Source organism: Panthera pardus, unplaced genomic scaffold (assembly GCF_024362965.1).
Source record: "Panthera pardus isolate Hobbes unplaced genomic scaffold, ASM2436296v1 HiC_scaffold_12, whole genome shotgun sequence".
NCBI classification, from domain to species: Eukaryota; Metazoa; Chordata; class Mammalia; order Carnivora; family Felidae; genus Panthera; species Panthera pardus.
Genome location: NW_026526677.1, coordinates 58,398,488 through 58,412,661, shown reverse-complemented (window position 1 = coordinate 58,412,661; position 14,174 = coordinate 58,398,488). Strand labels below are relative to the sequence as shown.

The following is a 14,174-nucleotide window of genomic DNA, read 5'->3' as shown; positions in this document are numbered from 1 at the left end:
ATGAGGAGTGGGAGATACAGTAAAGTTGCCTCTGTGAGCTAGGCAAAGAAGAGGGGCAGATGTGTCATAGGCCAAAGGAATGGAAGGCACATGTATGCAAATGAGCACCATTACTCTGTGTGTGTTGGAGCTGGGAGGCCTTACAATTAGGCTGAGATTAGCTGCTTCAAGTTTGAGATAGAGACCCGAGGTAGCTGAAGCTAACTAAGCAGGTGGCCTCTGAGTCTGGAATTTGGACTTTCTTTTTTCCACCATCCAGGTAAAGTTCATACTTGCTTTAGAGTTACTTTCTAGACAATGTAACGTGGGGATTATGTGCCCTTCCTAGCCCACTAGTTGTAAATCCACACCTCCTTACCTGGTATTCTTCATAGGGAACTGGAATTTCTAGGATTAGTTGTGTCCAGGTCTGTATGCTCTCGACAAGTCTGAGTCTGATTCATCCTTTGTATATGTATGCCAAATATCTTTTCCCAGACAGTGTCTTATCTTCCAACTCTGTTTTTGCAGTTTTTATCATGTATAAATTTATTTTGCATTAGTGATTGTATAAATGATTCTTTCCTTCCTGATTCGTGACTTGCACAACTTATTTAAGCACTCTAGCTCCACCCCATCGTCATAAAATTACTCTCTTGTTTCGCCTTCCCATCCATGTTTCTGTCTTTTTGTATTTATGGGATCTTTAGTTTTTTGGTATTTTTTTTAGGCCCCAGCTGAGACACATTTTGGAGCAGAGGGTCACATTAAGATGTAATTAATGAGAAAATACAAGAGGTCTGAATGACAGGCTAAGAAAGAGTATATCTATTTTACAGGTGAAGAAACAAAAAAAAAAGGAAGTCAAAGGGTCTTTCCCAAGATCAAAGATCAAGTAAGTACCCTGCAGATCAGAAACAAGGTTCTCATATTTTGTAAGTTACTGGAGTCTTTTCCCAACAGTCATCATCTCTAACATTCCCCAGCCAGCTGTTTACTCATTCATTCATTCACCTGTGTAGCAGATAGGTGTGGTGGGTCACAAGAGAGATTACCGAAAGACAGATTGACTGACTCACTATTGATCTTTTTCCATCCATCTATCAATCCATTCATCTTCCCAACACATTTTTAGTGAATACTAGGTTCTGTGCCAGGCTCTGGAATTACATAGGTGAATAAGGTATCATAGGTCCCACGGCAGGTGAGAAGTTGGTAAGGGGAGCAAAAGTTGGTAAAGGGAGCAAAGAAAAGTGATAAGCACTATACTAGAAGTATAAGATGTTGTGTGAACACCTAGGAAGGGCATCCAATCCTTTTTGGAAATTCAGTGCCCTGTGTTGAACCAAAGGAGATACCAACAACACTCATTCCACAGATAATTGTGGAATCTATTATGTGCCAGGTGCTGTGTTAGGTAATGGGAGTAAAGAAATGAACACCATAGGTGTTCTCCTTCCTCTAAAGGAATTTAGAGTATAGCCGGGGATATCAGAAATATGTATAAAAACTCCTGGGCCCTGGGAGTACATCATATTCTTCATTTGGCTCACACACATTTATTGGGATTTCCTATGAGCATTCCAAAGGTGGAAGAGGAAACAGTGAATTGGATATGTTTCCAGACGTGGAGGTTCATGGGCCATTGAAGGAACCCCTTCATGATTGTTAGTAACCTTATGAGCTAGAAAGGGCTCCGGCCATGAAAGAGAGAAGAAATACTCCAGTGTTTAGTCAAAGCAGCAGCTATTTCCCTCTGTAAGGTTCAGTGAAGGCACTGCAGAAAAGGTGGCATCTGGACTGGGTCTAGAAAGAAGCTTTTTAAAAATTTATTACCTCGTTTAATTCTTACAATAATTCTCCAAGACACAGGTTTTTATCTTCAGTTACATGTGAGAAATTTGAGATACAAAGAGGTAAAGGTATTGCCTAAGGTCATTCAGCTTAGTGTTAGCAACTAGACTCAGATTTAAGCCTCTGATCTCTAAAATTGTTGCCCTTCTTACTGCATCACTCTACCTTGCATATTTGTCACTTCCCAGAAACATTTTCTCAGGACACCTGATCCTGTCTCCTCACTCTGCTCCTTCCTTTTAGTGAATTTTGTCCTGGACCCTCCATCTCAGGGACCATATCCTTGCCCTAGCCAGGAATGTACAGGTTCCAAAATCTCCGCTACCCCAAGTTTTCTGAAGCTGTTCCAAGGCAGATCTGGGAATGGCTGAATCTCTTTATTTTTTTTTTAAGACTTTATTTTTAAGTAATCTCTGTACCCAACATGGGGCTCGAACCTACAACCCTGAGATCAAGTGCCACACACTCTATTGACTGAGCCAGCCAAGTTCCCTGGCTGGCTTTCTTTAAAGAAAAATCTCAAATCTCTTAAGAGCTCAAGGTTTAAGAAATTTGGGTCATTGATTAGAGATTTATTCCTTACAGAAGTAGCATTTGAACTGAATCTTAAAGCATGATATTAACCAGATGAACAAGATGGAGAAGGCTATTTTAGGCCAAAGGAACACAGCTAGGGAAGAATGAATGTGTTTGGAGAATAGAAAATGATTCTATGATAGGGGTGAAGCTAATACATATTGTAAGAACTTGTATCTCCTAGAGCTGGGCCACCAATTTGATCTTTTCTAGTAATGTACTCTCTGAAAGAACTTTTAGCCAAAAATCTTGTTCTCAGAAAAATATAAATCTCAACGATTGCAATTAGCATCTTATGTCTAAAAAGCCATCCTCATTTAAAACTGTTCATTGGTAAGCTACTGGTAGAGTTTCCAGAAGTGTTGGGTCTCTGGGAAGGGCTTATCTAGAAGAATCTCCTCCCCAAAATGCATCAGGACCACCAGTGATATTTCTTTTTAAATCAAAATACGATGTTTAAATGGCCCATGTATGTTATAAGGCACTTATTTCTGATACAGAAAATAAGGTCATGCTCTGTACAGAAAATGCATTAGCTTGAGAATTGGGAGAAATGAGCTTTGGACCTGTCCTGTCCAAATACTAGTCATTGGCTACAATATGGTACTGAGTATCTGCAATGTTGCTGTCCAAAAAGAGATGTTCTATAAATGTAAAATATGTAAGTGGCTACTAAAAAATTTAAAATCACATATATATGTGTATATATATACGTATATACACGTACATACATATATACATACATATATATGTGTGTGTGTGTATATATGTGTATATATATATATATATATATATATATATATATATATATATATACATACATATCCTTGCCCTAGCCAGGAATGTACAGGTAGCGGAGTGTTTTGGAACCTGTACATTCCTGGCTAGGGCAAGGATATATATATATATATATATATATATATATATATATATATGTATATATATACACACATACACACACATATATATAAATTATTTCTATGAGCCTGATGGGCAGTGCTGACCGGAGCTGGAGAGGTTAGGACATGGGACTCCAGGGGCCTTCAAGAGCAGGTTCAAGTTTGCTCAGTGGGAATCCAATGAAAAAGACTGTTTTAGTATTCTAGGTGGGAGATAGTGAAAGGTTTAATAAAAACAGTATAATGAAACAGTCTTCCTGAGCTAGAATTGTCTTGACTCAGTGACCAGTTAATGGAATCCCATCTCACCTAGCATTGTTTTTCTCAGACCTCTCTTTCCAAAGCACAGCTTGGGTCATGGTTTTCCCCAGCTCAGATACTGTCCATAGCTCTCAGTTACCTACAAGGGAAAGCCTGAGCTCCTAGCCTGTCACTGAAAGCCTTTGAGAGCAGGCAGCATCCTTTCTGTCCAGCCTTATTGTCCAAAACTCTCAAACACACATCCTTCTCCTTCCTAGGTCAGGTTGTTTCTTTACTGTGCCACAAGTGCCCACTACCATGCATTTGGTCCTGTGGCCCTTTTTGTTTGGAATGCTTATCCTTTTCTCTATTAGCAATCTCAGTTCATCTCTCAAATCCTGTTTATGTGGTTCAAATTTCATTATTTGCACAGCACATCATATTGCCTAAAATGTGAACTCCCTCTTTCCTGAAGTCTGTTAAAACAAAGAACATTTCTAGTAAGCACTTAAAAGGTACTAGGCACTACCTTTTTTTTTTTTTTTTTTTTTTTAATTTATTCTCAAGTTAACATACAGTGTAGTCTTGGCTTCAGGAGAAGATTCCAGTAATTGATTACTTACACATAACACCCAGTGCTCATACCAACATAAGGCACTACCTTCCTAACTTGATCCTCCCTTCTGTCTGTTAAGGTGGGTGTTATTACTCCCATTTTATGGGTGAGGAAACCGAGGCTCAGAGGGGTACAGTCACAGAGTGAGGAAAGGTAGTCAGGATTTAGACCAGGTCTGTCTGAGCCCAAAGGTGGTCTTTTTAGTGTTCCACTGAGTTAGGAGTGATTTGAACCAAAAAACCCAAAAAACCTTGGTCTCCCTCTCTCCCTCTCCCTCTCCATTTGAAGGACCAGTCCATTTTTCTTAAAAAGGGTGGGGGAGGGGATACCTGGGTAGCTCAGTCAGTTTAGCATTCCACTCTAGATCTCAGCTCAGGTCTGGATCTCAGGGTCATGAATTGGAGCCCCGCATCAAGCGCTATGTTGGGCTCCTTGTTGGGCCTGAAGCCTACTTTAAAAAACAAAAGACCAGCCCATTACAGGAGAGGGGCCTTTTGGGTCTCAGAAATAGAGCATATTTCGGGTATGATGGTGTTGGTGGGCTCACAAGCTGTGTTTGGTGAGAGAGCTATGTTGCCCCTTCTCACACTCCCTTACTTTCCTTGCTTGACTCTTAGGGAGATGGCTTCCTCAGGAATCTATAAGCTGGATAACGGGAAGCCTTATTTGAACAACTGCTTTCCAGCCAAAAATCTCCTTCGGATGCCAGAAGAAGGTCAGGTGACTTCTCTAATTGATACTTGGGCTTCAATTGACACCTTTCTCCTACTTCAGAGTGACTCTCATATCCACTCCTTTTTCTCCAACCCAATTTACTCCTCTCCCCTGCTCTACCCAACCTCATCCCTTCCCATCCATTTTCTCTCTGAATTCGCAGGGAGCTTTCTAAGTGCACATCTAACCATAGTGTTCCCTTCTGTTCAGTTACTTCTCATTGCTGGCTTTTTTACCTGATATTCTGTATTCAGAGTCTAACCTTCCCTTATCCTTTGCTACAACCCCATTCCTTTACATATGCCCTATTCTGTAGTGTTTTCTTTTCACATAGCTTGTTTTATTTGCCAGGAATGTTCCAGCTATCATTCTAGTTATCCAGACTTTTTCCCATCCCATAAGACCCAGCTCTTCCAGTAAGCCATGTCTAGCTACTCCAGCCCTCAGTGACCATCCTCTCTTGTGAGCCGTCTTCTTCTCTGTGTTTATTATTTGTTGAGTAATCATATTCTGCCAAGCTCCTAAATAAAATGGCTAAATAAAATGACTCTGCTAAGTAGTTTTTCACACATTCATCTCGTTAAAAACTCCCATGGGGCAGGGACTCCTCATAACACTGAGCAGAGCCCTACAATGCAACACTGCCAAGAAGTAGGAGTTGACTAGATTGAATTTGTTACTTTGAAAGCGTAGAGCAAGGGGGAAGTACCCCTTGTTTACTCCAGATGAAATGACTTGCTGGATTCTGTATGTGGAATACTGGAAGAACTTTCTCCTCCAATCCATCCTCCCCACTTCTCTAGAGTGATTTCTTTTTTCACGTAGAGACCTTCTTTGGCCACCTACAAACCCTCCTGTGGGGCTCTCAGTATGAGCTCATAATTTTATACCCACACCCCTTTACACACACAGAGAGATAGATAGAGAAATAAATATAGCCATGTGCATCTGCGTGTGTTAGTATATGTATGTATATTTCCTAGGCTACTGAGAGCAGTGACGCCTCAGTTGCAAAGAGTATACCTGCTGCCTAGATCTTGGTTTCTGAATATGATTCTCCAGTAAAAGAGCCAGGGCTCCTCAAAGAAAACATTGTTCCAGGGCTGGGGCCAGAGAAATACAAATTGTACCTGGAACGTTGTATAGTAATAGAAAGTACAGAAGTGCTCAGAAAAATGAGGAGGGCGTATAAGAAGGACATAGGAGCTAACCTGAAGAAGCTCCCAGTGGCCAAAGCTGGGACAACCTAAACAACAAAATAAATAAAGGTAGAATTGGGTTGTAAATAAATATGCATGAGCCCATACTGATAAAAATAAATATTTGAAGATTTAAATAAGTGTAGGAAAAGGAACAACTCTTCCTACAGTAGAATTTCAGTTAATGCATGAAGAAGGAATGAAGGAAATAGAAAATCACTGTTAAAACATCACAATAATACTTTTTACAGATAAGAAGCTTCTATGGTTGTGTATCAGGATTCTCCAGAGAAATAGAACCAATAGGATATGTATTTATATCCTACTCATTCTGTTTCCATATACATATGTGTATTATGGAATTGGCTTATGAAATTATGCTGGCATAATTATGAATAATATGCTGGCAAGACTGAAATCTGTAGGGAAGATCTGATGCTGTGGTCTTAAGGCAACAGTTTTTCCTCCTTTAGAAAACCTCAGGTTTTGCTTTTAAGTTTTTTTCAACTGATTGAGTGAGGCCCATGTACATTATTGAGGATAGTCTCCTTTACTTAAAGTCAACTGATTGCAGATGTTAGCCACATCTACAAAATACGTTGACAACAACACCTAGATTAGTGTTTGATTGAATAACTGTTTACCATAGCCTAGCCAATTGACATATAAAATCAACCATCACAGATGCTAGAATTAGTGGGTAAAAGTATGGTGAGGAACAGGACATTTGCATTGTCTCAAGGTATCTTTATTAATTACAAAGTGAAAAATAATAACTTCTCAGTAGGGAAGTTGGAACCACCACCCTAACCAAGTGATCAAAATTAACATCACCAGTAATCAGATATATTGATATCATCTGTCATCTGATAGCATGCACTGAGAAGGGCACAGCATCACTTCTGTGCTAGTTTTGCCAAAGCACAGAACCTTAGTCTAATTATAGGAAAGCATACAACAAATTCAAATTGAGGGACATTCTATAAAATAATTGACCAGTCCTCTTCAAAAGTGTCAAGATCACATAAAAAAAGAAAGACTGAAGAAGTGTCACAGATTGGGAGATTCTAAGGAGACATGACAACTAAATGAAATGTGAGATACCCTGGAAACAGAAAGGGGACATTAGTGAGAAAACTGGCAAAATTCAAAGGAGGCTTTGGATTAGTTACTGACGTACCAGGGTTAATTTTTTGCCTTCAATCATTATGATTATTTAAGATGTTAACATTGGGGGAACTGGGTGAAACCTGTAGAGAAACTATTATTTTCACAACTTTTCTAGAAGTCTTATGTCGTCTCAAAATGAAAAAATACAGTGGGGGGAACATTCCCATGGATACTCTTTGTGCTAAAAGTCTACCCCTTTAAAACCCAAGCTTCTTGGGATACCTGGGTGGCTCAGTTAGTTAAGCGTCCTACTAGGTCATAATCTCCCAGTTCATGAGATCGAGCCCCCTGTCAGTCTCTGTAGTGTCAGAAAGATTCTCTCGCTTGCTGTCTCATAAGGAACAAACAAACAAAAATCAAAAAACCAATCTCCTTATTCTGATCCTCCAGACCTTTTCTGATCTGAGTCTGCTGACCTCCTTAGCCTCATCTCTTTTCCCTCATGTTCATCCTCTACACAGTCTGAGCCTTACTTTCTGGTCATGTTGGGAATTTGGGCACTAACTCACACTGGAGTCTCTGGGAGGGCTATTAGAATAGGACAAAGGTCTATGCCCCAGATGGGGACAACCCTGAGAAATGGATTATCTGGAATGTCAGGCCCAGAGTGGGAGTGGGAGTGGGAGATGGTTCATGGCAGACATAGGGCAGGAGCTGCATCCAAGAGGCAGGTTGAGTCAGGGCAAGCCCCTGAAGCAGGATAGTGGACTATGAGGACAGGGAGTCAATGCTCAGAGGCACTGAGCTGATTCCCACAGCTCTGTGCTGTTCTTCTGCATGCTCCTGATCTTTTTTGCTTCTGGGTACTTCTTGTGCTCTTCCCTCTGCCCAGGATACCTGTCTTTTCCATCTCCATCTAGTCAACCTTAAACTTACTAGATCTAGCTTTGCCTAGGCTGGTAGCTCCCCTTTCAGTGCTTTTACAGTACCCCTTCTATTATTAAGCTCTTTGAGTCAGGGCCTCTGTCTTACTCATCTCCACAGCCCTAGCTCCTAGCACAATGTTGATGCTCAGAAAAGGTCTGGATGAGTAATTGTGGGTAGGGGCTATGGCTCAGCATTCATTCAGCCATACTCACAATATGGGAAATTCTACGTAGGCCTTGGGAATACTGTGACGAATCAAATCTCTGCAGGGCAAAGCAGACAAAAAAACAAGCAAACAAAATAATTACAGATTGCGATGAATGCCTTGGAACAAATAAACTGATGTAGGAGGGCACAGATTCTCGAATGTTGTCATGATTTGTTAGGTGAACTTACTGGTAAACCTCATATTCTTTTTTGCTTACACAAATTTTTGAGTTCTTAACACAGTAAAATGTATTGAGTTTTTTTTAAGTGCCAACTGTCCTATCATTTTCTTTTGGCGTGGAGTCCAATGCAGGGCTTAAACTCACAACCCTGAGATCAGGGCCTAAGCTGAGATCAATAGTTGAACACGTTAACTGACTGAGCCATCAGGCACCCCAGAACTGTCATCTTCTTATCCTGAGCTCCTAATACAACCTTTCCCCTATAATAATGGGATCCAAGGTAAAGTCCAGCAAAATGGAGCCTGATGAGTTGACTCCACTCATTTAGCTCTAGCCAAGAGATGAGAGATGGGAGAGTAGCCAGTGTAGGAAAGAATAATCAAGTCTGCTGAGGAGAGTCAGAGAAGGCTTTGTAAAACAGGAAATACTTGATCTGGGGTCTTAAAAGGAAAATTAGCATTTAGAGACAAAAGTGTGGAGGAAGGAATTGAGGAGGTCATTCCACCTCTTTGAGTCTTAGCCTTTTCATCTGTAAAACGGGGACAGTAACATGTCTTTCAGTGGGGTTTGGGGCCAATTAAATGAGGTGGGTATGCAGACACACCTCACCAGCAGCAGCACAGTATCTGGTGCATATCAGGTAATGTGGAGCTATTTTTGGTTTTGGTATTACAGGTAAATACTCTGTAAGCACACTAGCTGTAGCTTTTAGGGGAGTTTGCTCCTTCTCATTTTTCTGATCTTCTCAACAGGCCGAGGACACTGGTTAGTGGCTCGGAAATGTAACCTCAAGAAGAAGCCCAAGAATGTGCTTGAGGCACCAGCTGAAGGTCAGGAAAGCCAGAAGAAGGTTTCTTTTGAGGTCAGGGGGAAGAAAGGGTCTCTACATGAAAAACAAGAGGATGTTCCTGGACACATACTGGACCAGGCTTTTCTGGTGAGAGTTGAATATATCCTGGAGTGGCTGGCAGGATCAGCTGATGACTGTCATGATGGGAGACAAGGACTTGCCCTGTTCCACTCTGGTACAACTACCCCCAACCCACCCCAAACTATTAGAGTGATCTTGGCTGAGTACAGTCAGGATGATGAAGGGACCCAAAGCTTTCTTTACATGAAAGCTTTCTTTATATCCACCTTGTGAGATAGGTATTATTGTCCCTATTATGTTGTTGCCAGTGTGCAGATGGGAAAACTGAGACCCCAAGAGGTAATATGCCTTGGCCATGGTCCCATAGCTAATAATTAGAACTCTGGTCTACTCATTATTAGAACTACTCAGGATGAGAACTCTGGTCTACTGACTCCAAAGCCTGTGCCTTTATAGTATATCAGGTAAAAACTCAATTTAATTGAGTTAGAAAGGCAAAGGAGTAGGTCAGGGGAACAGTAAATTGAAAATCCCATTCCTGTACCTGGTAGAGGGTGGAGATTCCCTTTTTCCAGGAATGGGGGGACTGGGGAAATTCCACACTCCACAGACTTTGTCCTTTGGGTTTAGTATCTCACTGAAGTCTAGGGGAGCTGATCAGATAGTACCTAGTACCTGGGGCAGGCTTTACGAAGAAGACCGGGGTGGCTGTATTGGAGACCAGCCGGGTAGATCACATCTCTGTGCAATGCCTCGGTGGCTTGGCAAAGAAAGACAAATTTGTAAACCAATATTAATATCTAGTCCAGTTTGCCTAACTCCCTATGAAGAACTCTCCAGCATTCTACTCTGTTCTCAGGCTCTACTTATGGTTCTCAACAGGTGGCTTTCTACACAGATCAGATGTTTAAAGAGAGCTTTGAGGAGGAAGCTCTGAGGTTGCATCTCACCTCAAGTGGGTAGTGTAAGCTTTTTGCAGAGTCCCATGGTATTTCCTTCATCACAATGTCCACTTCTCACTGGGGGGTGCGGAGGACTGAAACAACAGTACTGAGGAAGGGCAGAAACACTTAACTATAGTAGTCTTCTTTTCCCTTTTGTTTCTCACGACATATATATTCCCACATTAATCGACATGGTTTGTTACCCATGTTGCTTCTTTATATGGCAGAAGCAATACGGTGTTTTTCAGAGTGATGGGATACCTACCTATCTGCTGGATAGTTTTACTTGAATGTTCCACTGGCACCTCATATTGAGCTGTGCCAATCCCCTTACAACAAGTCCCAAGACATACCCCTTTTCTTTTTACTATACTGCCTCAGTAATGGCACCAACCCAGTAACTTGGGGTTAGCTCGACACTTGCCTCTCCCTTACCACCCCACTCCCACCACTACCAAGCCTGGCACTTCTATTAAATAGTTTTAAAATCTTTATTTTCCTAATCACCACTGTCTCTACCCTAATCTGAACAACCATCATTTTTTATTAGATTAATTCAGGGGCGCCTGGGTGGCTCAGTCGGTTAAGCGTCCGACTTCGGCTCAGGTCATGATCTCACGGTTCGTGGGTTCGAGCCCCGCATTGGGCTCTGTGCTGACAGCTCAGAGCCTGGAGCCTGTTTCAGATTCTGTGTCTCCCTCTCTCTCTGCCCCTCCCCTGTTCATGCTCTGTCTCTGTCTCAAAAATAAATAAACGTTTAAAAAAATAAATAAATAAATAGATTAATTCAATGACCTCCTAACTAGTTTGAACCAACTAGGATGCTTTTATTTCACATAAAAGAAGCCAGGGGCATTGTTATTCCAGGGTAGGTGAGTTTAGTGTTAAAGGCCCAGATTCCTTCATCTTTCTGCTCTTATTTCCTTAGCATGTTAACTTGTCCTCTTGGGCTGATTGCCTTCATGATCCCAAGATGGCTGCAGCAACTCCAGTCATCACATATAAAGAATGACATCCAGAGGTACAAAAAGGATTGTCACTGTCTTATGTCTATTTTCATAAATAAAAAGAGCTCCCCAGAACTGGCCTCCCACCCCCAGCAGCCAGTGTCTGTTTCATTGGCTAGACCTATATCATAGGTCCCAACAGTCATTATTTAGGGGAACATGACCTCCAAGCTTGAATTAGACAGTCAGGATTTATCCTTGGAGCTTGGGCCTAAGGACACATCCACTCAGAGAAGTGTGAATAACTTTGGGATTCTTTAATATGGAAGTAGTAGAGAACTAGCTCTAGGGAAGGTAATTAACAATGTCTGGTGTATTGGTCTCTCATCATCTTTTCTGTGTGTAGTGGACAAAGCTATTTTTATAAAATTGCTGTCAGCTCTTGCAAAAAAAAAAAAGTCTGTTAGCTTTCCACTGACTGTAGAACAAAATCCACACTCCTTTTACACAGTCAGTATGGACCCAGGTGATCCAGTGGCTGCCTCCCTTGCCTTGTTGTTTTTCATCCTCTCAAAAGCACCTGGCTGTTTCTTGCCCTGATAGCTTTCACAGGCCTGCCACCCACTTCCATGGGACCAACTCCTACTTACCTTTTGGGTCTCACCTGAAATAGTACTTCCTCAACTAAATATTTCCTCACTTTCATACTGAGGTTAGGGCCTTCCATTATTGTCTCCTGTAGCATCTTGAATTTCTCCTTTAAAATATTTATCACATTTAGGGGTGCCTGGCTGGCTCAGTCAGTAGAGCATCTGACTCTTGATCTCAGGGTCATGAGTTCGAGCCCCATGTTGTGTGTAGAAATTACTTAAAATAAATAAATCTGTAAAAAATAAGTGTCACATTTATAAATACTTGCTACTTGGCTTCCATGCTGTTATTAGAATATTCAAAATGCTTAATTCCATGCCTAAACACAGTAGATGCTATAACAAAATTATTAACAGAAAAAAGAGTGAAGTTTGGTCAAACAGAAATAGAAGCTCCAATATTGAGATTGTCTTCAAACTTTTTACTTATAAGGAGCAACATATGGTAGTCAAAAGAGCACAGAGTGGATTCAAATCATCTATCACTTACTGCCTGTGGGACCTTAGGCAAGGCATTTTTTCTCTCTTAACCTTATTTCTCTCATTTAAAAAGGAAAACGATCATACTTATGTCAAAGGGTTTAGTTAGGATTAGAAGAAAATGTATTGATGTATTTAGCACAATACATGGCTCAAAGTAATGCTTAGTAAATAGTGAATTAAAGAGTGAACAAACGAACAAATAATAAATTATTATACATGTAGTGAGATTGGTAAAGCCCCAGAAATACAGATTTTTTTTAAAAGAATCAGGTAGAAAAAGTGGGGCTCAGAAAAGACAGGGAAGGAACAGAGATGAAGGGATCCTCCTAAGAACGCTATAAAGTCAGTGTGACTATCCCCATCTTGCAGATGGGAAACTTAGAGGTAGAGGGCTGAGGTGGCAGCTCTGTTCTGAGCAACTCCCAAAGCCCATGCTCTTTGCACTGTACCAGGCTGCCTTTCTCAACAGGGGGTCATTTGTTGTTTTGGCCAATTATTAAACTTTGTTGGGGCCTTGAGAGCTGACTCTCTGCACTGTGTTCCAGCTGAAGCACCATTGTGTAAGGAAGCCATCAGACCTGTGCAACATTAACGTGAGCGGCCTGAAGTTCTCCAAGGTAGGGCCAGCCAGCAGAGATGGGATTGAGATGAGCCAGACCTGAGGTGGCTTCTGGCTGTTTGTCCACTGTACCACCAGAGTCCCTGAGGACTAGGGACTAGGGGGTGGGGAGGACCAAAGACTCGCTGTGTGGAAACAACATTTAGATACAATCTTTTGCTGTAAGCCATTGGCCCATGTGAGGTGAATTAAAGGAAGCAGCATTGTGGGAGTTGGTTTGAATTTGTCATAGAATTCTGTTGGGGTGACACTGAGTTCCCATCAGAAAAAATTTCTCTCAAGTTTCAATGCCAGGAGTGGTAATGGTTCTCCCAAGATGCTGGTTTGTTCTTACACACACTGTGACTCATGTAATGAATCATGTTTCTTTCTTTAAATTGGCTAATAGGTAGCCTGGAGCCACATTTGTGGCCCCCATTAGCCAATGTTTTTGCAATTATGGCAAATGTTTTTGGTTGGTAGGCCTTCCATGGCATATGACAAGCAATTGGTGGTATAATACTATACAGAAATTAAAATAAATAAGTAAATAAGTAATGGGGCACCTGGGTGGCTCAGTCGGTTGAGCATCCGACTTCGGCTCAGGTCATGATCTCACAGCTTGTGGGTTCGAGCCCCGCATCGGGCACTGTGCTGACAGCTCGGAGCCTGGAGCCTGCTTTGGATTCTGTGTCTTCCTCTCTCTCTGCACCTAACCCACTCGCATTCTGTCTCTGTCTCTCTCAAAAATAGACATTAAAAAAAAATTAAAGTAAGTAAATAAAATAAGTAAATCTCAAAAGAACTATGTGTATCAACACAAGTAAATCTCAAAAACATAGTGTTGAGTGAAAAAGGCAGTTTGCAGAATGACACCTACAGTATGATTTGCATATAAGATAGTGTTTTAAAACATGTAAATAATACTATATATGGTTTATGGGTACATATATGTAGAATACAAGTATGAAACAAGTATGAGAATGATAATCACCAGTTTAGGATAGCTGTTATATGTGAGAGAAGGAGAAGGATACAGTTGGGGAAGGATATGGGGATGGGGGGAGGGCATGGCCAACTCTATAGTATTTCATTTCTTTAAGGAAAATTGAAGCAAAGGCCATAAAATCTTCATATTTATTAAAGGGGGATAGTGGTTACAGGGGTCTTCAGAGTTT

At 41.2% G+C, this 14,174-nt stretch overlaps 1 protein-coding gene across 13 annotated transcripts in view; it reads left to right on the top strand.

Annotated features, from left to right (window-relative positions):
* The window catches only part of XRRA1 (X-ray radiation resistance associated 1), a 61,823-nt gene that overhangs the window by 1,427 nt on the left and 46,222 nt on the right, over window positions 1-14,174 (top strand). For 6 of the 13 annotated variants that reach the window (XM_019449815.2, XM_019449812.2, XM_019449813.2 and 3 more), the window contains 4 exons: window positions 819-874; window positions 4,782-4,879; window positions 9,256-9,440; window positions 12,944-13,015. In XM_019449815.2, coding sequence (XP_019305360.2) covers window positions 4,786-4,879; window positions 9,256-9,440; window positions 12,944-13,015 — 351 coding nt within the window. In that variant the 5' untranslated portion in view covers window positions 819-874; window positions 4,782-4,785. Of the gene's footprint in view, window positions 1-818; window positions 875-4,781; window positions 4,880-9,255; window positions 9,441-12,943; window positions 13,016-14,174 lie in introns of those variants that run through there. The other 7 variants (XM_053900091.1, XM_053900092.1, XM_053900095.1 and 4 more) reach the window with 5 other exon arrangements.